At 42.4% G+C, this 27,330-nt stretch overlaps 1 protein-coding gene across 3 annotated transcripts in view; it reads right to left on the reverse strand.

The window, feature by feature from the left end:
- Nucleotides 1-23,016, reverse strand: part of sox6 (SRY-box transcription factor 6) — a 120,800-nt gene extending 97,784 nt beyond the window's left edge. For 2 of the 3 annotated variants that reach the window (XM_030046876.1, XM_030046860.1), the window contains exons 1-2: nucleotides 22,996-23,016; nucleotides 3,592-3,832 (exon numbers count right to left, since the gene is read on the reverse strand). In XM_030046876.1, coding sequence (XP_029902736.1) covers nucleotides 3,592-3,825 — 234 coding nt within the window. In that variant the 5' untranslated portion in view covers nucleotides 3,826-3,832; nucleotides 22,996-23,016. Of the gene's footprint in view, nucleotides 1-3,591; nucleotides 3,833-22,995 lie in introns of those variants that run through there. The other variant, XM_030046868.1, reaches the window with a different exon arrangement.
- Nucleotides 23,017-27,330: the final 4,314 nt, after the last annotated feature.

Genomic DNA, 27,330 nt, shown 5'->3' on the forward strand with positions numbered 1-27,330 from the left:
TTCTTTCCTTCAGTCTGTCTTCAAGGGTAATATCACGTTTTTGACCCACACTTTGAGTGTTTGTTTGCGAAAATTGCCACGCTAAACTCAGCAGCCGCAACGCTATTCTGAAACGTTGTACAATTGTGCCCTGAAACAACCTCTGAGGAAGAGCCTCTTGTTTGCGCTCTTTAGCTGTGAACACTTTTTTGTGTTTACGATGTGTATATTGGAAACTTGACATGCGGTAACAATGCTTTTAAGATTTTTATTTATTTTTTTATATACATATGTTTCATATATGCACACACACACACACACACACACACACACACATTATAGAGGTTCAGTCTTATTTGGCCTTTTTTGCCTTGCTCCACACCCCATATTGACTTTTCTATATACAGTAAATGTTGCAATAATATCGTATATATATATTGTTACTTTCTACGGCCTGCACATGCCATTTGAACGTACTGAAGCAGCATAAATGGAAACTACATGTTGGATTAACTGGAAAACGGAATTTGCAGTAGTCTGTTTTAACTCTGATTAAGATCCATCAGATTAAAAAATATTTTTCATTAAAAAACTTGACTGTATAACATGGAAATCTATTTAATACAAACATGATGGAGACCAAATTAAAGAATTTTATTTTGACTATATCAATTTTACATCAATTTCTCAAGGCTTTGCTCATTATTTCAAAAGGACTGTCAAACAAGGCAACATCCAGTCACAGATATCTCGTCATGCCCCCACAGATGAGGGAACACCTGAGTGATCCCTTGCCTGTCAGTCATCTACAGTCTAACTCAGCACACAGCATCAGTGAAGAGCAGTCAGTGTGTGTGTGTGTGTGTGTGTGTGTGTGTGTGTGTGTCTGTGTGTGTGTTGTAGTACTGAGGTGTTGAGGGTCTGGGTGGCCCGCTGCAGAGCTACTTCAGAGGACCTCTGGGTCTCTTTACCACAGGCCCGTCTGTCACAGACAACCACCTGCCTCCCCTGTCTACAGCCCACAAGTGCCTCTGCTCTTCTTCCCTCCGCTCACATCAAAGTAGCTCCGCACTTACAACAAACAGCGTCTGGGGTTTGGCTGCAGCTGTAGCTCACACACAACAAGAAAAACAGCAAAAACACACTGTGGCCATGTTTCTTTAAGAATTCAACTGGCGGGGAAGCAGATAAGGCTTCATTCTGTTTCCTCTGTCATGATGCAGTTTGAGTTTTTATGTGCCACTAATGTTTTTCAAGGCAACATGAGTGCACCTCTAATAAACACTAGCTGATGATGGAGGATTGGACAGGGCTGCCTATCTGAAGACACAGAATCCCCCAGGTTTCCTAGTATTAGGGAACCATGGGGCTGGAGAGAGGGAGAGAACATGGACTGAGCTGATTTGTACAAGCTTGAAACAATGAGTGCCTGCTGAGCCTGGAGCGTGGCCCTCAGGGATGGAGAGCAAAGTACTACACTTACAGTTTGGAGATTGTTCTGCTTTAGTACGGCTTCTTTAAAAACAACCTGTACATCAGTCCTTGTGCTACCAGTGCACAGAGCAAATACCTTGCTATTTGTCCTTGATAGTTATAAAGAACCTGCAGTGCCCAGTAGCCCCAATGCAGAAGCTTTGAAATTAAAAAAATGACAACAGGGGGTGCCCCGGTAGCTCACCAGATAAGAGTGCGCACCATGTGCTAAGGCTGAGTCCTGACTGCAGCGTCCTGAGTTCGAATTTGACCGCAGGCCATTTGCTACATGTCATCTCCTCTCTCTCCTCTGCCTTTCCTGTCTCTCTCTATTGTCAAATAAGGCAGAAATACCAAAAACGTCATCTAAAAAAAAAGACAACAATTTAAAGCGGACAGTTTTTAGAAGAGGCAATCCGAGCGTAATTAAACCACCAGCCCCTTAGGCTTGACCTAAAGACATTAGCACTGGAATACACTGACCCTATAGGAAACCTGACACCTGAATACTATATAGCCCTTTTGTCAGTGGCATCTCCGAAGGAGTTTCACTGATGAAAATTATTAGCTGAGTGCCATATGATTTTCATTCTTTCCAAACGGACTACTGATTGCCAACCATATTGATTATAGTAACTACATGAAAAAATCATAAAAGTATTGTCTCAGGAGGCTGACACTTGTTACATCTGTGTACGTTTTCCATATTTGCAGGCCTCTTTGCTCTCTGGTTTACAAAGACACTTCAATGGATGCAAATCTGTCAGCTGGGGAATAGCACCCCCCCCACCCACCCCCCCACCCACCCCCGAGGTCCGTAAGATGTTTAATACTCAAATCTGTCTGTTCAGTACATATTCTTCTCTTAATGCTGTAATCATGTTTTAAATTAATCCAACTGTAAAGCAAATGTAAATTAAAAAAAAAAAAAAACATGTCAATGAAATGATCAAATTTAATTTTTGTATGCAAATAATTTATAAAACATTGTTCACTGTTACTGTAAAACAGTAACAGTGTAAGTAAACAAGAGAATTATGTAGACGCTTTTTTTTTTTTTTTACTCACAAAGCTGAACACCTACTAATTTAATTTTTCATCTGAATTTTTAAAAAAGCTTTCTAAATGATAGGAGGTACTACTTGAGGTGAACTTGGCATCATCTTTAGTGTACAAAACTTAACACCATCATAAGCGCATATTTTATGTTAGATAGATATTGGAGTAAAAACTAGATAAGCATTCCATCATCGGTTATCATTCATTCATTCCTTCAATGAACCACTGTATTAAAATGTTGACAAGGGGGGAAACATATTCTTCAACTTAATCCTAAAGGAAATCTGATAAATTAGCGCTAATCCAAAATACATGTCAACTGAGCAGTTCTTCACCTAAAAAAAAAAATAAAAAAATCAGAAAAAACCCACAAAAGGCAACGTGAATGCCACAGCAAATACACTTGTACAATGAATGAAGTAGCTATTTGATTAGCTATTTGAAGCCTCTTTGATTAAAACTTTTTAAAATAGCAGAGTAGAGAGAATGTCAAACACTAGATTGAAAGGAATTATTTTAAAGAGGGCTCTGTTTCATTGTGAGGCCACATATTATCCATCCACCCATCCTTCCCTTTTCTATAGAGGTTTATTCCTCTTATATTGTATTACGTATTATTATTATTTATTCTGCAGATGTTTATTCCTATTCAGGAAGCATGAAGCAGAAACCCTCGACAGGTTACTAGTCCATCACAGGGCAAACACACCCACACATACACACCTATGAGCAAATTTGGAGTCTTCAGTTCACCTGAGTTGCATGTCTTAAGACTGTGTTAGGAAACCCACACAAACACAGCAAACTCCACATAGAAAGGAGCAGGGCCAAGGTTTCGAACCAAACACTCCCTTGCTGTGAGGTGACAGTGCTAGCCATGAGCTGCCCCTACATACTGATGGAAGTGGCTACATAAAACACTGAAGTCACAAAACACATTTAGTTGTCTGGTGTAACCCTTGAGCAAAATGTCTTGTAGAAATGGAACAGAATCTTTTTACTATGCCTCTTATTTCAGTGATATCACATTAGAATGGGTACAATTTTATGTGCGTGTGTGTGTGTGTGTGTGTGTCTCACCATGCGCTGCTGGGCAGACACCAGGCTGTCCCAGTCGGTCTCTGGCGGGACGCTGCTGAGCGGCTGCATCTCGTCGGGGTGGGCTTTCCCATGCAGCAGACTGTGCAGCGGCAGCTGTGGCGTGCCGTGGGCCTCCGCGCTCTCCTCTTTCTCCCAAGACAGGTGCTCCTGGCTCATGGCATCATCCCCATCGACGACAGAGGCAAAAGGAGACGTGGCTTGCTTGGAAGACATTACTCTGCTGTGGAGCAAGGAACGGGAGAATAGAGTGAAAAAAAGAGCTCATGAAGAAAACTGTGACTGAAAAAAACAAAAAGGTACACCTCCTCCCTGAGGATTTAAGTGATTCAAGTGATTGTGCATGGTTGTAAGAGCGATTATATGAGACACTGTCACCAAAGGAAGAGCCGAGCAGGGAGAATGTTGAATGGACTGCACTCTTCACCTGACCGCAGCCTGAAGCTGTTCTGGCCTGTGGGGTTAGGAACGGGCCGTGGGGTCCCTAATCCTTTGTTTAATGCAAATGGATGGCTTGATCTAGGCCTGGAACAGTGCCTGCTTGGGGCCTGGCCCAATCCTCCAGTCAGTCAGCCAGTCAGGCAGTAGGTCAGCCAGACAATAAGACTACCAGCCAGATAAAGTCCTTTAAGTCAAAAAGTTTAAGTACACTGATATATAAAACAAGATTTTTTTTGTTTTTTTTTTTTAAACTTATTATAGCACTCCATTTTTTAATTTACGACCTTTCTCAGCATTCATGTTGATTTCATTTAATTTTGTCCTTGTATCATCTTATTATCTTACAAGCTTAGGTTGATTTCACCCCAAAGCAAACCAAAAAAAAAAAAAAAAAAGCCTCTTCGCCTTTTATTTCTACTCATTAATTTAGGGAATGATTAACATTTTAGTTTGACAGCGTTTCTTTAGGCCAAGAAAGTGACTTGGAAAACGAAACCTAACGGTGGAAGACTGAATTCACAAATCTCTCACATGGTTTCATGAATATTACAGTGAAAAGTGTACTTGACATATCAGGTGCAAAGGAAACTCATGTTAATTCCAATGTCTTTCTCCCTTTTACAACCTAACCTCTTGTCTGTGCCCAATTTATATACCCAACTCTGCTTTCCTCACAATTAATGAGGCCGCACTCATGCTGTGTGCAACAATGAATGAAATTAAACACTGTGCCAGCAAATCTAATTATGCATTTGGTAATAAATTAATAAGGGGATAATATGGCCTTCCTACTGATGTGAAGTGGAGAGAAGGAGCGAGAGCATATTTAACTCCTAATCTGCTTTTCCCTGAGCTGTTGTTCTGCTTATTTATCTCAGCTACAGGACGTTGACCATTAAAACCAGAATGTGACTATTTAGAACTCAATCTCCTCTACAGAAAGGGATGTGTGTGTGTGTGTGTGTGTGTGTGTGTGAAAGAGAGAGAGAGAGCGAGAGAGAGAGAGAGAGCAATGTTGCAGCGTGTGTGTGTGTGCCTGTGCATTTGTCTGTGTTTGTGTGGCTCTGTGACAAAATGCTTAGGCACTACTTAAGGTATATTTCACCACTGATTACCATCTGCCCCGTTCTCCTGTTCTGTCCACAGGGGTCAATGTGACTGTGGTTTAGTTCCACCCTCAGCTGGCCTGGGGCAGGCCGGGGGGAGGATAGGGAGGGGACTCAAGGTTGACACAGACTATGGTGTGATCGCGTCCTTGCACTTTCCGCTGAGAGCTGAGTGCTAACAGATAGGCAAGGATGTGCTCCCCTTAAGCAAGTGTCGTACAAGCGAGGCCCTCGGGCCTGACGACGCTCTGCCTCACTCGAGGAAGACTGTCGAATTAACTCAATTATCTGTTTACACACACTGCTGACCTGTTGTTGTCTGTGTGTACTCTGAATTGAGCTATTTTTCAGTACTGGTGTACCCAAACACAATGGTTTCTCTCTCTCTCTCTCTCTCTCCCTCTCTCTCTCTCCACACACACACACACACACACACACACACACACACACACACACACACACACACACACACAGGCAGCCACCAGCAGTCACAGATCAGTTTGGGCAAAGAAGGGAGACCTGGACAATAGCAGCCTAAGTTAATCTCAAGCGTCTCGGCAGCTGTACAAACAAACCCAGCGAGTCAGGTAGACAGCGGAGAAGAGGTGCGAGACCTGTGCCTGCCTGCCTGCCTGTCTGTCTGTCTGTTGTGCCTGCCAGTGTGTCAGGATGTGTTGCCGGCTGTGCCTTTAGTGGGACTTCAATTTTAATCAGCCATTAAATTGTTTCCTGTAATTACATCAAATAGAAAATGATCTCAAAATTGGGGAGCGTTAATTGAAAATCAAAATTCACTACAAAGTGCAGGCCGTGCATGCTAAAAGTGACGGTGTGGGGAGGAATGGGAGTAGACAGGGCAGCAGCGGAGTTTCATGTTGGGGGGTGCGGAGGGTGGGGGGGTGGGGTGGGGGGGGGGGACAGTACACAGATTCTGACATATTTTTTATTCATGCATCCAAAGAGCCTGAGCCTCGGCGCAACAAGCGCCTCATCCTCAATGGAGTGTGAGAGCGAAACAAAGTACTTCTTTTGTATTACACAGTAAATCAAGTGGTATTATTTTACCACTAAAATATTCAGTCTCTCAGGCACTTTTACTTTGGTCTCCAGCCATCAGTCAAACTGCTGAGGCGTGAGAGAGAGAGAGCGAGAGAGAGTTAGAGAGAGAGAGAGGGAGAGAGAGTTAGAGAGAGAGAGGGAGAGAGAGAGGGAACGATGGAGACTCCATCCTCCTGTTACATGTGTCTACAGCAATCTTGTTAAAGAATGCAACAGATCTGCGGCAGGCTCCATAACAGTATTTGTCAGCAGGAGTTAATAATTTATTAGCAGTGCTGGGAGGGCTGCGCTCAGGCAGCTAAAGAGTGCAGAGAACCTCACTGCCCCAACCCCCACCTCTGACAAGCCCTATACAATACTACCTCATATTATTGAAAGGGAAAAGGTGGAGTGCTGCAATAATTCTCTGAAAATATCTCAGGGCAACCATATGGTATTATATTCCTCATCGTCTGAGCGGGGATCAAACCGTGCTACGATCTAAAGGGGCTTGGGTGCAATAGATCTGCATACGTACAACAAAGCCATTTTGATGAGGAGCCAAAAAAAAAAAAAAAAAAAATACAAAAAGCATGGAGTAGCTGGATATGGGCACTACCAGTGCATGTGGAATAGGATCTGATTGAATAACACTGTTTACTGGGCTGGCCTTCATGCGCATTAAACAGAATCAGCAAAACAACCCTGTTTGCACATTCTTAACTACAGTGTATTCTAGTGTTGCTGCAATTCCTTTACTCTTATCAATAATTTAATCGGTTTCTCTGGAAAAATAAGCCCAATATGTGCCTTTGCATACTGAGCAGCAAGAATATGGCAAATTGAAGAGGCAACTCATAAATCCTTGACATGCCCTAACCCTCCCTCATGCTTGATTACACAATAACAATGGACAGCTAACAAACCAAACTAATCAATAAGTGCATGAAATGCTGCCTTCCTGCCCGCTTTCTCAAAAGACAAAGCCCCAGTGAGTTTGACTTGAGACTCAAGGCGCAGAGAAGGAGGGGGTGGGGCGGGGGTGGGGGGGCAGTGAGAAAAGAAAACCAGGTCTATATATAGCTGAAAATATCGCACACGCATTGAAGGATTAAGACTTTCGTTCTGCGGCTCACATGGCCCCGGAATGCATAGAGTCATGAATTGTTCCCAGCAATAACGTTTCATCATCATGCAAAACAACCTCTGTGTAATTGGTGAGTATTTGAGGAGCGCTGTATGCCGCTCATCTCAGGGGTCTCATGACTGCGGGGCCATGTGTCCGCGGCTATCCCATTTCCTCTTTCATCGTAAAAGGCTCTGACATTCAGCCCACCGTATCTACTCTTTCACACTGTTTACCTTTTATAGACAATGGTGATAAGTAACTCCACACCATCACCGCCCCTCCCACTGCCGCCCCGACCCACCTGCCCACTTGTCTGTCTCACTCCAGGCATCTTGCACCTTTGAGCGTTAATCACAGGTCCTAACAGAGGGGAAATATCAGAGCCTTTCCCTCAAATTCTGCACTGAAGTTAAAAGTAGAAAGGAAAAAAAAAAAAAAAACAACCAAATGATTGGGCATTGTTTACAGGCATCATAATGAGAAAGCTGGCTATGACAGATAGTGGGCTTTCACTTTCCATGCATAACAGTGTGTATTCAAGCACAAATGCACACACACCTGCAAACCCACATTCACAAACATACAGACATAGTGTATATCCAAAAATGCCTCAGTTACATCCACAAATTACTTTTAAATTCTAAGATACATTTATCCTGAGAGAAAATCACATGAAGGATTGTTGGTAAAATATATATATATATATTTATATTATATGAAAAAGAATAATTTTGATTAAACATACATATTCATGTGTTAATATTTGCCTGCTAAATATAAGCATATAAAATGAGAAGTTACCAGTCCGCAGTATTTGAGCTGCCTGGCTGCATGACATTACATTCTTCTAATAGAACAAAATAACAGAGGTGCTTTTACTGTTCTGAAGTGTCACTCCGTTACAATATTTTATTATAATTGCAGCTAGATACTTTGGCAGAGCACGTAATCGTAAAAAATAATTATAAGAATGCCACTTCATTCAGTTTAATTCAAATATTTTCCAAACGGTAGTCATAACAGAAAATGATGGCACTGATAAATAGTGGTCTTTTGAAATGACAAGGAAAAGGCAACTTATTTCTGCGTCTCTAATATTCTATTTTCTCTTTGCATATGTCTGCCTCTCTCTCTCTCTCTCTCTCTCTCTCACTCTCTGTGTGTGTGTGTGTGTGTGTGTGTGTGTATGAGAGAGAGAGAGAGAGTGAGAGAGAGTTTCCCTTCAGGGGTTCCTCCTGTTCTAACAGGTGTCGTAGTCGGGTTCCTCTGGGTTCTTCACCTGCCATAATGAGATATTACTACCTGACAGCTCCCAGCTGGAAGAGCATTGACACGGTATCCACCGTTTAGCACAATTAAATTATCACCCTCCATTGTGACTGTGCCACGCTGTGCATGAGCCAGGTTTCTGGATACATAATCAACTCATAATATAGCTATGAATACATTTCCCGGTGAATTAAAAACAAACAGATAAAGCAGATAAAGCGAGTGCTGCTGGAACTAAACCTTTCTTTCTTCTTCTTTTTTTCTTGTTCTTTACATGTCAGTGTGAGTCAATAATACAGAAACTGAAACGTCAGTTGACAAAGTAATTATAGATAATGATATTAAAATATGGTAAATGGTTGGGAAAATACGGATTCTCTAACAAGGTAGCCTAGTTGTACAGTGGCTGGAGAGTTGTCCAAATGAATTTGTTTAAATTGTTCCTCCATAAATGTTGACCTTCCCCTGCAAAAAGTCAACTCAATTACACTGGCTCTTCATCCTCACTTCACACTCTCTCCTGATGCCTTTTCTATTAGAAACTGCCACAGCAACCACAGCTAAAATCCACACTCAAAAGACAGTCATCCGGAGCAAATTAAGCAAGCCACCTGAAGTGCACACTTTACATATTGAGCAGAGCATTGATAATTACTTTGCTGGGTAAATTATTTGCAATAATATTCTGCGAGAGGAACTGCCTTGTAGCTCACTTTAAACACTTCTGCAGCTGCCTTAGTTTGACAGCGTGGTTGGTGTCCTTGCCCCCCACACAAGGCAGAGGCAGATGCAGGTGTGAGAGGGCTTAAGTGTCCCTGTCTGTCTACTCAGGAAGGGTCGATGAGCACTCACACACTGAATCCCTCGTTGCCTCCTCCTCCTCCACCTCCTCCTCCTCCCTTTCCCCCTCCTTCTCCTTTGGTCCCCTGTGCCACTGGCCCTTTTTCTGATCCCAGAGCCGCAAGCTCAGAGCTGGACGGCATAACCTCTCAGTTCCACGGGATACACACTAGTTCACTCGTGGATATGCTCCCGCAAATGCAGGCTGACAGTCCAAACATTTGATGCAGTCCTTTTTTGTGGACCTGCATCGCGCTCTAACAGAAAATATCCACTAGAAGCGGGGCTTGAGTTGGGAGTGGAAGCCTTAAAGAAAACCCATAAATCACAAGACAGCAACAGCACTTCCACTAGCACAAATTCAGCGTTCTCCTTAACCAGCCAAACTGCCTGCCTGCCTGGAAAAAAAAAATTGCAAGACAAGAAAAGCTACTTGTTGTTTTGCCCTGTTACCCCCACACACACTCTCTCTCTCTCTCTCTCTCTCTCTCTCTCTCTCTGTGTGTCTCTCTCTCTCTCACTCTCTCTCTCTCTGTGTCTCTGCCTCTGTCTTACTGGTCCTGCTGGGGTACGGAGTTCCCAAAGTGCCTTGTGTCGCTGCTGCCACAGTTAAGCAAACCTAACAGCCAGTCAAGCCATCAACCAACACAACCCTATTTGCTGAGCAACAGTGGAGCTTTGTGGCTTGCCTCATAGTTGACAGTAAGTTATGAGCCCTTTGTGAGCAGGGGAAGGAAAACAGAGATCGGAATTTGGCAGGAACATAATAATACAGAATTCTCCTGTCCATGGAACCTGAAATTTTCATGGAAACAATCGGGCATTGTTGAAGGAAAGAAAAGCAACGGTGACAGATGAAATATAGACGGGGGCCCCCCTTTTTGGAGAACAGTAAACAAAGCACTATTCAAGCCAGGTCCATTCTGTCATTTATAAAGATAACTTCTTCTGTGCGCTGGAGTGTTTGCAGCAAAAAGGGTTGCACTTCAACAAATCGGGTGTAACATCTCTCACAGTTCCCAGAAAAGTGAGTTGAGGAGCTTGGCTGGGGGTGCCAAACAGAAGTGGTAGTGGTGGGGGGTGCATCACAAGTTTCCAAAGAGATGCACAATGAGTGTATAGGGAACACAGAAATCTGAAAAGGGAAGGGAAGTCAAAAAGAAGAAAGCGGGGCCCTGGAGGGAGAAAAAAAAAAAAAACAGAGATTTTGGGCCAAATAATCAAGGACAATGGCTAATTATGAAGGAGTAATTTTGCAGGGAGCAGGAAAAGCAAGGACATTGGTGACAGTGAATGGGTTATGAGAGGAGGGGGTTATTGTACTGCATGGCAGGAGAACTATGGGCCTCAGTCTTTGGCCTGGCCATCATGAGGTCATCATTGGCAGCTTCAGTGCCCAGCAGAACTGGGGTTGGTACAACTGCCGTTTGGACATCTGGAATGTCGGCGCACAGTGGCCGGCTTTCTACGCCACTATCCTAATTCCTTTCTTTTTTCCCCTAATGCGGAAGGCTTCGCCAGTCCTGGTCAACTAAATTGGAAAATTTGCAAAGTCGAAAGAAAAGAAAAGCAGTTTTGTTCTCTTTCATTCTCATTTCATAAATGGATTTCTGTAGCAAAGGAGGAAAAAATGAGGATATTACCTTCAACACTGCTTTGATTAAGCTGCTCTATTCTAGGGGCTGGGAGGACAACAGCTCATTAGCTACATTTAGCCCCACCTATAATAATGTTTTTTTTTTCTCTCTCTCTCTCTTTCCTGTATTATTTTCCTCTTTCTGAATAAATTTAAAGTATTCATTGGGCAAGCTCACAACGCGCACAAATTTGTCTGCCCTTGTGACAACCGTTTTTTTTTTTTTTTCTTCTCCCCCCTCTGTCTTTGGGCCCTTGTGTGTTCTTTTAGCGACTGTGAAAAGAAGGACTGGGATAGAATTGGGGAGGGGAGAGAGTAGCCACGTTTCATGTGACACGTCAATTGGAAAATCAAAACAGGGGTAGTTCATTTGCTCCACCCAGATGAGGCCATCTAGCAGAGGCATGATGAATAGGGGTCAGGCAGGCCACACCTCAAAGATTTATGATTAAGGCTTATTATGTTGGGAAACTGACATTGATTGCTGATTTAAACCACTGAAACCAATTCATTTGCCGGTGTTGAATAGAAAGCATGGTCAACAGTGTGTATCGTTCTGACAGGTTGGATGGGAGGAAGCAGAGCAAAAGCGAAGGACTAAATGAATGGCTGGCACCCGGCTCTGTTTGGAGGTGGTTAAAAGTTACCACGGGTGATTGACAGCTGATACAAAAAAAAAAAAAAAAAAAAAAAAGGAGAGGGGCAGAAGAAAAAATGAGATCTGAGGAGCAAAACCCGAAACCCACTGCAATTGATGTGAGTAATTGCCCAAAAATTTGGTTCACAGAAGACATGTACAAGCTGCTGTTTTAGCAATGCTAAGATGGTTTCATTCACAGGGCGGCACTGAGAAATCCTACTGTAAATGAATGTGAAACATAGCCCTAATAAAATCAGAGAGCTGACAGACATGGTTGAACTGAAAAATGTGCTGTATTTCCACTCTGGGGGAGCAGGCACTGTAGTGGATTAGACGCTGACTGAAACAGAAAATGCCTCAGCAGTCTGCTGCTAACCATGTGTCTTACCACTCGTGCTGTGCTCCAGCTCTCTCCTGTGTTTGTTCAGAGCGATGCATAAAAAGACACAGGAGTCGGTCAAGTTTTTGCCACAAGCGATATCCCTATAGTACAAATCTATTACCCGAGTCAAATGTGTGTTGCGTTCACAGCAGAAGCAAGTGTGTGACGCCACATTATGCTCAGCTGCATGTTTTTTTTTTGTTGGTTTTTTTTTCCTGTGGTTGTTGGGTTCGGCTCATGTTTACTAATACCTTATCCTCTGTGTTCCTTTCTCCTTTATTCCCTCTCTGGCTGGCGCTGAAGACACAAGCATCATGACAGTGCTTCAAAATGAAATCATTAACTAAATTGCTTTCTTAAAAAACCACAAGTGTGCGGCAGGGTTTGTGTCTGTGTTTGGCTGTGGGCCACAGGCCTCTGGTTCCCAGGCAGCCTCTGCCCCGGCTCTGTTGTGGTTCCCTGCCACCACACTCATTATGCTCAGCCCCAGCACAGCACGGTGCAGGGCTGCGGCTCGCCTCGCCTCACTCACTGGGCTAGTAGGAAATAATCTGGTAATCTCAAACTACTCCTCCATTTCAACTGGGGCCCCGCTCACACAAAGAAACGCTTTGTCCTGAAACATTTATGACCACCCTTTGGATCTCAATCAGTGAATCAATCGAAAACACATTAAACAAATATGGTTTTATATCTGATGTTAAAAGCCTGAAGGGAGTTTTCTGCAACACGGTTTTAAGATTTAACACTTTTATACTGCTGCTGTATCAAACAACAATCCCTGCTGTGGCTTCTTAAATGGAAATGATAACAATATTAAATGGTAAAAAAAATCATATCAGTGTTGAGTGTTCTGGTATTTTAATTCTAGTTTATAAAAACACAAAACATGTAATTCAAATGCCTGAAGTTTAACGAGAAAAAAGTCTCTACAGTGTGTGCACACAGACAAACACAGGCTTGCACACACACCTCTTTAATAAAGACATGCACGTTATGTAACAAATAAAATCAGAAAACAGCTTTCTGGAAACTGTCTTTATCTCTCTGCCTCAAATAGATTTAAATAAACAAAGCAAACAGAACAAGGCAAATAGCTGGTGAAGGCCAGACAAATATTTGATTAGAGGAGAGGGATTGTAGCTGAGCTGTATGACAGGGTGGCTGTGGACTCCACCTCCCAGTGCCTGGACTCCAGTATCCCCCCTCCCCTCCTAACCCTGTCTCTGACTGTCTATCTGCTCTCGACTGAGCTGAAGGTAGCAGATGTGTCTTTCACAGCCTGTAGAGTGTGTAACCAATCTGTAAACAATAGCTGGGACTTGACAAAGGTCGTCGCACTTGCAACACACACAGCAAAGGGCACCAAAATCCCATTGGCCACTTAGGAAAACCGTGCACATTAGTTTTCTTTGACTTTACAGGTCACTAAATCGTGTCCTAGTGAGCACCAGTGCTGAGCATATTTGTGCATGTTTTCCCATCAGTGTGTAGTTAGTAGTCGGTCACTACAATGCTATCTGAGCTGCTTAAGTAAGCCCCTTACCCAAGTTTAAGTCACCTCGTTGACCTCCTGTTAAGCTAACAGTTGGTGTAAACATGTTCAATCCTATTAACCTAATAATATACACAGAGCCGGGTAGAGTAGCCACAGTGCAATGTGCAAAAAAGCCCGCTCTGAGTCTTAATTACAACAGACAGTCATGACAGAGAAACAGATCCGGCACTAGTCACAGGAGAGGGGACAACAAAAGGGTAATTAGATATCACAACAAATCATTTAATCACTGCCTTTGTTTCAGTATTATTCAAAGTCAGTTTAATGGACATAATAATAGCAGCTTACAGAAAAGATAAATGGAAAACGAGTAGAAAATTAAATTTTAGCTCTCATAAATCTACACCGTGGAGCATATTTTGAATATATCAATGCATAAAATGTACGGCATAATATACTAATTTTAGAACACTGCTTTCTAGAACTAATTCTAGAACACTGCTTTGATTCAATAAAAAATTGAATCAAATTTAAAAAAAAAAAAAAAAAAAAAAAAACTGGACAAATATCTCTCACAGTAGAATCCAGCATGACAACATTCGCTTTAATTAAATTTTATTTGCAAATTAGTTAAGAGTTTAGTCAGACTCATGCCCTAAACTGTCATTTGTGTACTGTGCTCTGTTCAACTCTGCAGAAGTACTTTTAAATGAGTGAAAAGTAAGAAATGGAGCAAAACACACTGTACACAAGTCATGATAAACACTATTGTTTGCGTACACTGCTACAAAATGTTTATGTGCTTGTCCAAGCGTGTTCTGCCTTTGAAAATTAATTAACATAGCCTGACACAATGAAGCCACACTCCAATGTTGCTGGGCAGCCACATTGCCTCCATTAATTTTCACTGAGCAGCAGCTTGCTAGCTGCTTGCGGATGGCTGGTGGAATGGGGCAAATGGGCAGCACAGCAGAAAAAGTTGAAATCAGTGAATTTAAACCCTGATGTGAAAGAAAATTATGGCACAGAATGAAACATATTTGGAAAGAAAAAAGATACAACATGTGAATTATATGCTCCCGTGAAATATTCGTTTCTAGCTTCACATTTGTTATCATCACTGGAATAAACGTTTGCAGCAACAATGACTTTCCTCCGCTGATTCATGGCGGAGAATCATTTTTCTAAAGTACTGGTCTTCATTTTAGGTTCAGTGCTATTCCATCAAAAGTCAAGTGGAAATTAATGTGATATGTCCACAAGCAGTCGATTCCAGGCCTCACCACTTCCTGTCTATCATAGGAAAGAATGTAATGCCTGAAGTGTGTATGGACGTCTCTGTGTTTACGAGCTTCTAGGAGTGACCATCTGGTAGTCAGCCAGCAGGGACCACCTCAGCTTAGATGGCTACGAGGTTACTACTTGAGACAGTGTATACTGAACAGTGTGAAGCACAAGCAGGCATGTTTTATGCCTCTACACATATTTTTATATGCAATGAATCAGAACTTCAGAAGTTCTCTTCATCTCTTATACAGGTTCCAGCTGAATCCAGCTGCATTTTATTTGCTAATATCCATGATGTATAATACTCAATAAGCCAAATCTGCAAGCTGTGCAATGTATAACCAAGATATGACGTGAGGTTTGATGTTTTTCAAAAGAAACATGTTTTTCGTAGTTTACATGTCTGTGTATTGGAGTGCGGGGGTGCAGAATGTGCACAGACCATAAACTCTCCTCTCTGGTGTCAGCGGGGCAGCCGTCCAGGATCAGGCATATCAGCTATAAATGGCAGCTACATCACTACAGCACAGGCTAAAAATACAGGACCCAGTTTCTTCCTCTTCCCTCTATTCTCAATTGTGTCTTTAACTGAAAATAACAGCATAGAAACTATGTCTAGAAAGTGTGGAAAACAAGCTTCATGTAAAAAAAAAAAAAAAAAAAAAAAGTGATGTTTTAGGTAACAAAATTCCCTGTACTTTTAGAGGAAGGCAAAAGGCAATCTTAGGTGGTATGCATCTCGGCAAAACAAGAGGCTTTTTTAAATGGCTGGCAAGCCAAGTTTTAAGAAAGCTCTCGACATGCTATCACTCAAAACTTTCCAAATTTCCCACATCCCCCTCCTGTGGGTGTGCCTGTGAAGTGCTGCACTCTCCTCTCCTGAAAAGCTCCAAGGGATTGCATCATGGGATAGGGTGTAAGACTATGGTAGCAACATAATGTAACATGGGGGAAATACCTCATGTTGGATGATTCATAAACACCCTGTGTACTGGCTGGCTGGCCGGCCAGCCAGAAGCGACTGCGCTCTACTGGTTGTAATGGTGGCGCTGACTGACTGTGCCCAGTGCCAACTCCCTTCACTGGACTGAGTGCTGTTCAGGGGCTAAGGGGGGCAAAGGGGAATCAGTTCACATACACACACAGAAACGCACACACACACACACACACACACACACACACACAGATTCAGACTATAGCATGGCTGTGTTTTAATTGAGTCCCAGCCTTTGTGGTGTCTGTTATCTCTGACTAATAGCATACATTGGCCCTCTCTCATTATCAGAGTGGGTCTTTATCAGGGACCCTTGTTTGATACAGTTAGAGTTAATGTATTATGAACCACACACCAAGAGTCAGCAGTGATCTACATATTCAATAACTTCCGTAATTATATGCGCAATTCATCAGATGGGATGTGATTGCAGGGGAAGTGGAATAGAGTGGAATAGAGAGGAGCAGAGAGGTCTGATTCCTAGAGGACAGAAGTCTAATCACAAAACTAACATGATAATTGAAATCTAAATTGAAAGGCTTAGCTCTCAGGGAGAGTATGTCAGGCATGGAGTGTAGAGGTGTTTGCAAAAGTGAAAGAGAGAGAGAGAAAGAGAGAGAGCAAAACTGAGACTTCACGTGCATATACACAAGCCGACTGCAAAGCCTACGCAAACATTAAAAAATATAGGACTAGTTCACTCTTTGAGGTGCTTAGAAAATCCAAGACATGGCTCTGTGGTGAGAAGTTTGCTTCAAGGAACCCTAAAGATTAAAAAAAATTCTCATTGGACCATTAGATGGAATTTGCACTGTATATATGTTTTCCAGCGTGCTTTGTAAACATTTTGTTCAAACATTTTTTGATCATCCATTTTATCAGTCCACCCATACAGTTTTTCAGATGCAGTCTTTGAGTACAGCTCACGTGTATGGTGTTCTGCTTAATGGAAACATCATCTGTTACCTTATCACCTACAAATAATGCCAATAACTATTTATGCATTGGATTTGTAACTTAATTATTTCTGAAACAAAATGACAAAACAACATGCACAGGGGTAATGTATTTTCAATGCACCCTGGAGTCTCTTCCTGGAGTCCGACTGCAGTTCGGTAATTGGCCGATTCTCTACACTGTCACAGTCACCCGTCTTTGCTTGAGCAGACCCAACTACACAGCTTTCATGTTCTTGTTTTCAAAAGGTAAGTGAAGCAATCGGACAATCCCACTTAAACAGTCCAACACAGCAACTGTCTGAATGGGAGGGGGGCACGCCCTCCACTGCTCAGCTCACCTTCGGGGTCTGTAATCACTTTAGCTGTTCATTCATCCTTTTATCCAGACAAGGAAACTCAAATACAGAAAACACAATAAAGCTCTATTCAAAGCTCCCTACTTTGGGATTTTTAGAGGTATATCTTACTTTTATGCTGACATACTGAGCAGTGATTTATTTTCCCAAACATATTCTGTCAAATTATACATAATCATGTAAACAGCCTCTTTTTTCAGATACATACAATCAAGAGATAACATTGTGCCAAGAACACTGCACTGAAACACAGCTGTCCTCCGATTCACCTCAGAGCCTGTGTTGTCTTCAGATTCACTTCTCATGTTTTACTCATCACGAACCGGAAAAAAAGTGCTGTGGGTGGGAGATGATGCAAAAAAAAAAAAAAAAAAGTCCTCTGTCCTGTTCTCCTCTCCTCCCCTCTTCTCGCTGTCCCTCCCAACCACAGGATTCATATTCAGCCCTCAATAACATTTAATTAGTAATGCCAAATTCATTAACCTGTACTGCTGTTCCGCTGGCCTCAGCCATAAATTAGCTTAATGTGAGCAGACGTATTGCAGCTGTAATAAGGGACATAAAACTCAAAGAGAAACACATACTGTGCCTCCGTAGTCATGGATCATTATAACTCAGCAATGTTTAAGAGGGAAAGTGTTCCCTTTCAGTGTGGCAGCTCTTTAGCAGCTCTTAACTATATATATATATATATATATATATATATATATATATATATATATATGTATATATATTTTTGTAATGATCAAAGAAACCTTTACATGGGCCGAAATAAAACGGATATTATGAAAATGCATTACACAAGACTACCACTTCATATATATTTTCATCACCACTTCTAACTTGTAATAATATTGTCAATACTTTAGCAAAATTGCTAATCATATCAAGCTGTTTCTGCCAGGCAAGGATACCCAGGATAAATGTAAATGTATTTTCATCTTAGAGTTAATGTTGCTGCCAGCAGAGTCTGTTGAGGTTCAAGAAACCAGTGGTGGATCAATTTCCACTTTTTGTATCAGTAAAAGAGATGCAAGAGACAATTTAAACGGCTTCTGACAGCTTCCTCTAACTGGAGAAGTTGCTCCTAATCCAGGTCTTTGCCATCTACTTTTAAGTTTATTGAAGTGAGTACTGCACATTTTGGCCATGTGGCATTTAACTCTAATATCACAAGGCAGTGCTCTATCAACAGACGCATCCCTCTCCCAGGCTTTTTCTCTCTTCCTCCTCTCCTTCGCTGTGTCTGAAATGGCTGAACTTCGGGTTTTGTTTCTTAGGCAGACAAATGGAGTCACAAAACAAACTGGTATTGTAAAAAACCTCGGATGACCTTCACTATCCTAAGATTACACGTTGACCTTTCCGCTCCTCTATCCCCGAGTGATTTCGCCTAACAACTCTCACCAAAGAGCCTATTAGGCCCGGATCCCACTTTGTTGTTAAAAAGGGTCTTGTCCTTTCAGAACACTCTCTTTCTTGCTTTCTATTTTTTCAAGCATAGGTGGTGGAGGAACACAAGTTCATTGTTCCCTCGCAGATGGAAGTTGGAGTTACTAGGGTAACAGCTCTAATCCTTCTTTTTACCACCTTTTTCATATTATCGGCCTATCGAGTGCTACCTTTTAAGTCACAGGCAGAGCTCCCTCTCATTTTTAATTAGCTATGATTCTATTTGCCAGGAGACAACAGCTAATCGAGCTAATCGAAATTTGCGAAATAATGACGCACTGCAAGCAGCTACTTCTTTCTCCCGAGGCCTGCTTCAAGAATAACAATAATGAGGCCATTATCGAGGATTGCACTTTAAAACGCTGCCCTGCCACCAAAACAGAGGATGTAATTGTTCTGATGTTTTCCATACAATCAACAACCCATTGTTGATGACTTGAGAACTAAGGGTGCAAAGAATGGATGCCATAATGATTGGTCTGTGCTGCCATGAAGACCCAGTGCAAAATTGTCCACAGAAGAAGGGCCTCGATAGACTACTGATTTGATTGAAAGGGCTGTGGATGAAGACAACTGTCTGGCCCTTTAGAAAAATGTCCTTTCTGCTTTTTGTCTCTCTTCCCGCTCAAATAGCCCCCAAGCCGCATTAGAGAAGAACTATTCATATGGTGAGAGGCTGGGAGTCACACAGGCTCATGTGAAGGGGCCACACAGTTGCTGGAGGAGAATGGCCATTTATATAACCTCCCTCTATTCCTAGCAAAATTATAACTGAACTTGGGTGGAAGATGAAAATTTGGTTCACAGTTATCTGTCAGAAGACAAACAAGTGCTGGCAAACGAATGTCAGAGCGACAGTGCTTCTACCACATGTGAAAAAAATCAATTTAGTTAACCATCCATGTTTTGAAAGTGTCAAGATGGCTTAAATGTAATTGTACTGCAGTTATAATTGCTACAAAGTTAACTAAATTGCCAATAACAGCCCAGCCATTTTGGGAATTAGAAGATCACATAGAGAGAGTAGATTATGTTGAACAGAGATTGATAAAATATTTTGCAAAAAAAAAAAAAAAAATCCATGTCTAAACTTAGTGGGTGAGAGCTCAGAGGGGTTGTGCAAACATGGCACTGCACCTATTAGCTGTGCTCCATTGTGAAGGAGTGAGAGGGGCAGAGCTGGAGGGCAGAAGGAATGCTAAGTGGGCCCCTTAGCCTAGTCAACCTTCAGTGGGTTTCATTTATCTTCATCTTGTTAGACTAAATTAATTAACAATCTCAATGTTACACACTTTCTCCTTTCATTACATCAAATAATGGCAGAGATGTAGGGGGAGGCCCTGCCCACTGGGACTAGACAGAGACTACCGAAGACATCTTTCTCTCTCTCTCTCTCGCTCTCTCTCTCCCTCTCTCTGCCGCTCTAAAACACACACATGCAAGCATGCACGTGCTGTTTCTCAACCACTTTCACAACAACACAAATGAAAAACAGTTAAAATGATTCCATAAACTTATGAAAAATTGATCTAAAATGAAGCACCTCTTCTCTTCAACAAAGAGCAGAAATTCGGGGCTCACAATAATGTGAGCACAAATAGTCATCTCTCAGTGAAACACACCGTGCACAATGTAAAAACTCGGGGAGCTTTTCCACTTTGTTACCGATATCTTGCTTGTCACGAATTGGGAATTTGAAACAGAGTGACATTATTTTCAAGAGACAGTACAAAGGCTCCGAGCGCCACACTAAATAAAGCGTTCACCTGTTTGATGTATTTTTCACAAGGACTACTCATGACCGTGCATCAGGTGTGATTAAGCAGCAGCATTTCACACACAACTGAAAGTGAGTAGTTTTAGAGCTATTGCAGCTCCCTATTTATATGACTCAAAACCAGCTGCATGACTCATTACAATAATGACGGGTCTTTCTGGTGTGTTTCTGAGATACGGCATTAAAGAAAAAAAAAAAAGACATACACATCTGGTCACTGGAGCAGAGATGGAGCTCATGTGCCATGCAGCTGGGAAGCAGATCCTGGGCTAAAAACACAACATGTCCCCTTTGACTGCTGCAAAATATGTATGTATTAATTAAGTCGCAGGTGTGAGTGTCTAGTTACACTGACAAAGCCCTCTTTGCCTCAGAAAAGATGTGGCGATTCTTCACTGGAGAAATGTCCAACTGCCTCATCCATCCATTCCTGTGTCTATCCTTTTCCACCCTCCCCACCCACACCCACACCCACACCCCTCCCCAGGACACACGTCTTTGCCAAGCAAAAGGGCTAACCCTGAAGCAAAGCCTGCCTTTAATCTTGGCCTGATTGTTGAGGCCTCCGTCCTCCAATCTCCAGCCAGTGTGTGCGTGATATCTGTCTACTGGCACGTCTCCTTTAATTAAAACGGACACTGACAGAAGGATGTGGATTAGGAGCGCAATAATGTGTTTACTTAGAATAATCACAGTGTTCTCTCACAGCAACGAGTCCAGCCCAGAACAAAGGGAAATTGTTGCAGAAGAGCCAAAGTACAAGGTCATGGCTCTGTTTTTTTTTTTTTTTTTTTTTTTTTTTTAATCATTATTCTTGGTTGGGTTGTAGATGTGCAATTTGATGTGAAAAAATATCCCCGGTGGATTGGAGAGGTGTTGCTGTCTGTCCCAACCTGACAAATATCTTCAGCTCAGATCGACCCAACTGGTTTCGACAGGTGGTGAGAGTCAAACACAAACCCTCCACTCTGCAGCGTTAGTGGAACAACAAGCGGAAATGAACATAGGCAGTGTGCTCGCTAAACTTCAACACACTGTATGCCTGAATAACCCCAAGTCAAAGCCTGACAGATACAATGCACCAAATAATTGGTGTCATGCAACAGAGCAGATTATGGATACTTTTTTTCTCACAAGGGAGGTTCTTTTATATTAGTTTTCTTCAGTTTAAATGGATTTAATTTCTTTCACAGAAGATAAAATGACACCTTTCATTAAATTAATCATTATTTTACCACATATTTAAATGATATGGACAAAGTTACCGAACTTTTTTTTTTTTTTTCATTTTTTTTTTTTTTTTAAACATGGTTAACTCATAATAGTCTTTGCCACAAAGTCCTTGTCAGTCTGATTCATGCATTAGAATCCTGCAAGATTGAATTCTGCACAATTGGTTTCAATTGGATCAAAATTTGAAAAGTCCTTTAGAATTCATCCTGAGCCTTTCATGACTCCATCCATTTTGTAAATATGTAAGAATGATCTTAAAGGATTGAGGATGAAATGTAAAATAAAATAACTTATTCCCAAACTCAAATTGCCTTTGTGGACTCATAATGTACTGATGTTATGTATTGAATGTACTGATGTACTGAATTGAATTGGACTGAACTGAATTTAAAATAATAAAAAAAATGCATTTTTTTTCATACATGTATGTTTTGAAAACAGTTGTGAGAGGCTTTGCAATTTAATTCCTAAAGGACATTTTGACTTGGGAGAGTAATGGTATCAAATTGTCCTTTCTTTTTAAAATGCTCCCAACAGTTCTAGGCGAGAAAAAAAAATGCTGTTAATTTAATCAAATAAGTGACCTTTTGAAAAAGAAATCAAAGAGGATTCATTAGCTTTAGTAAAGTTTGGCTGACAGCAGCTTTGAAAGGCAGATGCTGCTGCTGTGGCTTCTAATGAGCCAACCCTAATTAGGGAGCAACACTGGAGCCTAGAGAAGGTGGTTCACTAGGAAAGGAGCCAATGGTAAATACGCTCTCTTATTTACTTCCTCTGTGTGTAATGACAGCACAAATTTTTAATTAGAATCACAGGAAGGGTAAAGACAAAAAATGTAAATCTTTATGGTAGGTTGAATACAAACACAGTACACAACGGGAAACAACAGAACATCACAAGAACGGTACGCCGTCCCCAGCCTCGCCCCACCCGCCCTGATTAGGGTGGTGAGTGGTGAGGGTGGTCAGACAAAAGCATGCAGTGTAAAGACACAGAGAGCCTGATCTAAGACCTGCAGGTCCTCTAAGCTGTGAAGGGAAGAGGAGGGGAAAGGGAGGGGGGATGCCTACATCTGTCCTTGACGTTGAACTGTGCTTTCAGTCTGACTGTAGGGCTATCAGGGAGAGCATGCCAGTCTGCGACACACATGAACACAATCATAACATACAGCTTGGGTAAATAAGTTAGAATCTGTGTTTCATACAGCACAAATATACACATATTCACCGGTACACACAGGAAAAAGATCTAAAGCTAAAATATGTGTCATAGAGTTTAACCCCTGTTAGCCTGCTACCACCCCTACCCGACCTATGATCCTAAATGGCAACAACGGAAATGAAACTAACCTCAGTAAAAAGCTGCTACGAAGAAAGCCTTCCATGTCAGCGTGTGGGGTTCTGCGGCAGGAGAAATACACAGAGAACCATTTTAACTACGACAAGGGGGAAAAAATCAGGGAGCAGAACAAGGAGAAATAGGAGAAAGAGCAGAAACAGGGAAATAATCAAGAGGCAAGAAAGAAAGAAAGAATGAAAGAAAAAGAAAAACACAGCATACATCTTCCTCCTATAATAAGGCATGTCTTTAATTAAAGCAGAAAGATGGCTAGGAACCCATCCTCTCTTTTTATGAACTGACATCATTAATTATACCTCTTTCCATCGAGGGAGTGGATTTGCATACAACATTGGTTTGCAATGAGAGCCTGATGATATGTTTGCGTCAAATAAACTCTGCCTACTGATCTCCATACAGTCTGTTTCCAGGGGCTGTGTGCGGAGATATACATCCAGGATTGTAATCACAGATCCCAGAGCAGCCGCTAGTCTGCTCAGAGTAGCTAACGGTGGTCCAGCTGCAGCCCATGTGTGGCGAGGGAGCTCTGGCTTCTGGGAGCCCAGCCACAAGGGACCCGAGCTGGGACGCACAGCGCCAATGAGGCAGGAGGATGTGGTCATGAGGTCACCACTCGCAGGGGTCGTTCAGAAGCCTCACCCGCAAGATACTGGAGGCGCACGGCTAAAAATGATTTACAAAAGGTTTCGATTAGCCCGTGTTGTTGGTCTGTAGAATACAGCCTAAACTTTTATTGTTTTCAGATTTGTTGGGAATTGGTTTGGGACTCCCATGTGCTTTGTTTTGTGTGAAAAACAAGCAAGTATTCCAGAAAACAGATTTGCGAGTGAAACTAATAGTCAGTCTTTGATATGAAAACTAGCCTAAAATAGAGATTCAGCCTCTGAAATATGGCAAGGATAATCTCTTGCAAAAACGCTTTCAGCATGTTAACCAATCATTTCTGTTCAACATTTCATCACTGCACCATCCCTGTCCTGTTACTCACCACCCCGAAATTTCATGACTTTCAAATTCAAGAGCTATAAAGTGTGCATTTCAAAATTCCTGCTGAAAAATTCAATACTCAGAAGCAGTAATGGAAAGAAAAAAAAATACTACTTTGCAAACTCTGTAGCGCCGAGCTCCCTCATGCACATCATCATGAATAACACAAAACACAACAGCAAATGACATCTCAGTCCTAAACACCTTCAGTTTTAGTGACATGGGTGTAATTTGGCATTTTCTCCCCTTGCTCTCCTGGCTTGCGAGACAAAGCCTCTGAGAGAATGGAAAGAATGAGCCGGGCCCAAGGACACTGTGCCTTTCAGTCTGGCCAGCACTTAGCGAGGCAGCGGATCCAGAAGGCCCAGAGGGCTCAGCCGAGACTTTTCTCACAATAAGGTGTCTGGGGAGGGAGGAGTGGCACAGCCAGGGGCGCTGCTGCTCTCCTCTCTTCTCCACTCAGCTGGGCCCAGCGCACATAATACCATCACCACACCACAGCACACCAAGCCAGTGACAACGTGAGAAAACAACCGTCAAACAGTGCAGAGCAGATCAAGCGTGTCTCCTCACTTCTCTGAGTGCAAAAAGCACACATACTCTACGGCAGGCACACACGCACAAGGGCTCCAACATTCACTCACACACTCACACAGGACTGCGCTTCAAAACTTACATGCCCGCATATACAAACATAAAGGCATATATAATCAAGAGGATGGACAGCTGATGCTTTTGTCAGTGGATATATATGATAACGCGTTATTGGCACCTGAATCCTTGCGCAGGCTCACTAAAACAGATCACTGCTAGGAGAGGAAATGAAATAGATTAGGGCCACGCTGGCTTTCTATCTTTGTCTTCGGTTTTATTCCATAGCCCTCGTTCTTTGACTGTCTCTCTGCTTGTGTTTCCTCAGCTGGACCTGCTGTCTGCAATCCCTTTGTGGTTCGGGGAGACAACTGAACTTAGCCTATGGAAGCAAAGGTGTGGTTTGGAGAACAGATTCAGGAAAAAGTGACTGAGCCACATTGTATTTGCGCTTCTCCGAAGATCTAAAAAAAAAAAAAAAGAAAAAGAAAAAGAAAAAAAAAGAAAACACACCAAAAAAAAAAAAAAAAACAGGAACAGGAACAGTTTTAAATTAAGAACAGGCCACATAATTCAAGGACAGACTTTTTGGTGAAGGAGAAGCAGAGAGGATAGACATCAGTGTTAAAAGACACTAAGCTGGCCTGGACCAGTCTGAGCAGCACGGCAGCCCTTTCGAAGAATGAGCCGCTGCCAAAAGCTGCCTCTGCCTAACCAAGTCTCCCACCATCTGCAACAAATGTGCTCTATTAAAGCAGTACCATATGGACAACAAGCTAGCTATTAACACGGCTTCAGCACATCCCCTTAACCTAGCCCAGATTTCGAACTTCCAGTCAAATTGACTGCTGATTTAATGCACCGCCAGCAGCCATGTGGGTCTTGGCACAAGACAGCACTCGCAGCCTTCAGTCATTAACAGGCCCACGTAGTGCGAAGTGCACAGTGAGACACAGAGGCTACCTGTGTAGATCCTTTTCTATCTTACAACTCACTATAACACAGCTTACTTGCCATATGATAAAAAAAGGAGTGGTGAACAGAGGGGAGGGCAGAGAGGGCGGGCTGCTGTGCTGATCAAGGAACTCCGACCTTCTTAAGACAAGAAAAGCACGGCTCAAAACTTCCTATTATAGCGAGTGGAAACAAGCTCGTGAAGCAGGTCTGCTCATGGAGCTGCTTGACTGGTGGCTTGTGTCTCAGTTCTTCCACAGCGATGGAGAGTGCAATTGCTCCCTCCACATGGAGCCAAGATGGCAGTGATTAACCCTGCAGGGTGTGGGGGGGCGACTTTAATCCCTGTGGGCCGGGCGGCCATGTTGACGCCTCTCCCCTCTCTGAGTCATGAGGGGACCCACCCACCGTTCACAAAGCCATGCTCTCTTCTCCTCAACCATGACGCCACGGCTATGAGCGCTCTGCTCTACAACCCGGAGACAACGCACACACACACAGACACACACACATACGTACATACCCCAAATCAATTACAGTTCTGCGGCTTTAACCCGACGCCAAAGTTCAGTAAATTCTGTTTGTTTATTTTTTCTCCTCCTGTCTCAGCTCCTTAGATACTGTACATAATTAGAGTGGAAACACATTTTCTCCTCTCAGTACCCTGAATGTATATGCTGCTTTGGACTTTCAGCGACTAACTCTTGGCACTAGTGAGAAAAGCTTATTTTTCTTTTCCTTTCTTATTTTAACCCATGACTACTGTACCAACCGATGCTGTTCCCCATAATGTATCTGCACTGTGCGTCTTTCTTTCATCATATCAGGCCAATAACAGGTACTTATAAAATCTTTAGCTGCTGACTGACCACTGAAAGGCGAGCTCTGTGAGAAAACTGGCTCAAAGTCAAGACGCTTTGTTTGACAATGTTATGGCCAGTTGGGCCTTTGTCAGCGGTCAGCTTTATTTATTTATTTATTAAATTTTTACCACGAGTGAGTGTGTTCACACAGACTGTAAAACATAAACACATGTGCATGCCGACACACACAATCCCACTTGCCTTTAGTTTTGCTGAATCAACTAAATTTCGTGAGATACTGAGGAATTACAAAAAAAAACAAAAAAACAATTGAAGCACTCACACTGAGGGATAATGTACATGTAAACCAGAACGTCCTGAGCCAAAAACATTTATCATTATAGATACAATGTGAGTTATTTGTTTTGATAAATAATCATTTAGGTCTTGGACATGCTTTACTTCATATGAGCTCGCTATCATTCCTCCGAAACATCTCTGCCACTAGTGTCCCTGTGCAGATTCAAGTGATAAGTTAAAGACTGGCTGATGACAGTCTAATTAAATCAGCTTCTCGGAGCACTCAGAGGAGTGGAGGAGATGTGTGAAAAGGTACTGCTAGTTAGACAGGAGGGAGATCCAGGGGGGGAAAAAAGCTGTCCAAGCAATCCCAGTGTCCCCACAGACAGCTTCAACAACCAGTCACATGAAATATGGTGCTACCTGGTCCAGTATCTGTCATGCTGCCCACACACACACCGTCATAAACACATGCACCTACACATTAGTGCACATACACACACACATACACAAACAAGGCTGCATGTTCTCACACGCACCTTGTGTCACCTTAAATAACGGCAATAGCGTCCCATCCGCCCCGCTAGCCTCTACATACACACACACCCACACACACACATCTCAGAGTCAGAGCTGCCAGATGAGTAGTGAATTAATTTGTGTGAGCCACTCTAACATTAGGAAGGTGTG

The sequence above is a fragment of the Myripristis murdjan genome, chromosome 3 (genome assembly GCF_902150065.1).
Source record: "Myripristis murdjan chromosome 3, fMyrMur1.1, whole genome shotgun sequence".
Classification (NCBI taxonomy): Eukaryota; Metazoa; Chordata; class Actinopteri; order Holocentriformes; family Holocentridae; genus Myripristis; species Myripristis murdjan.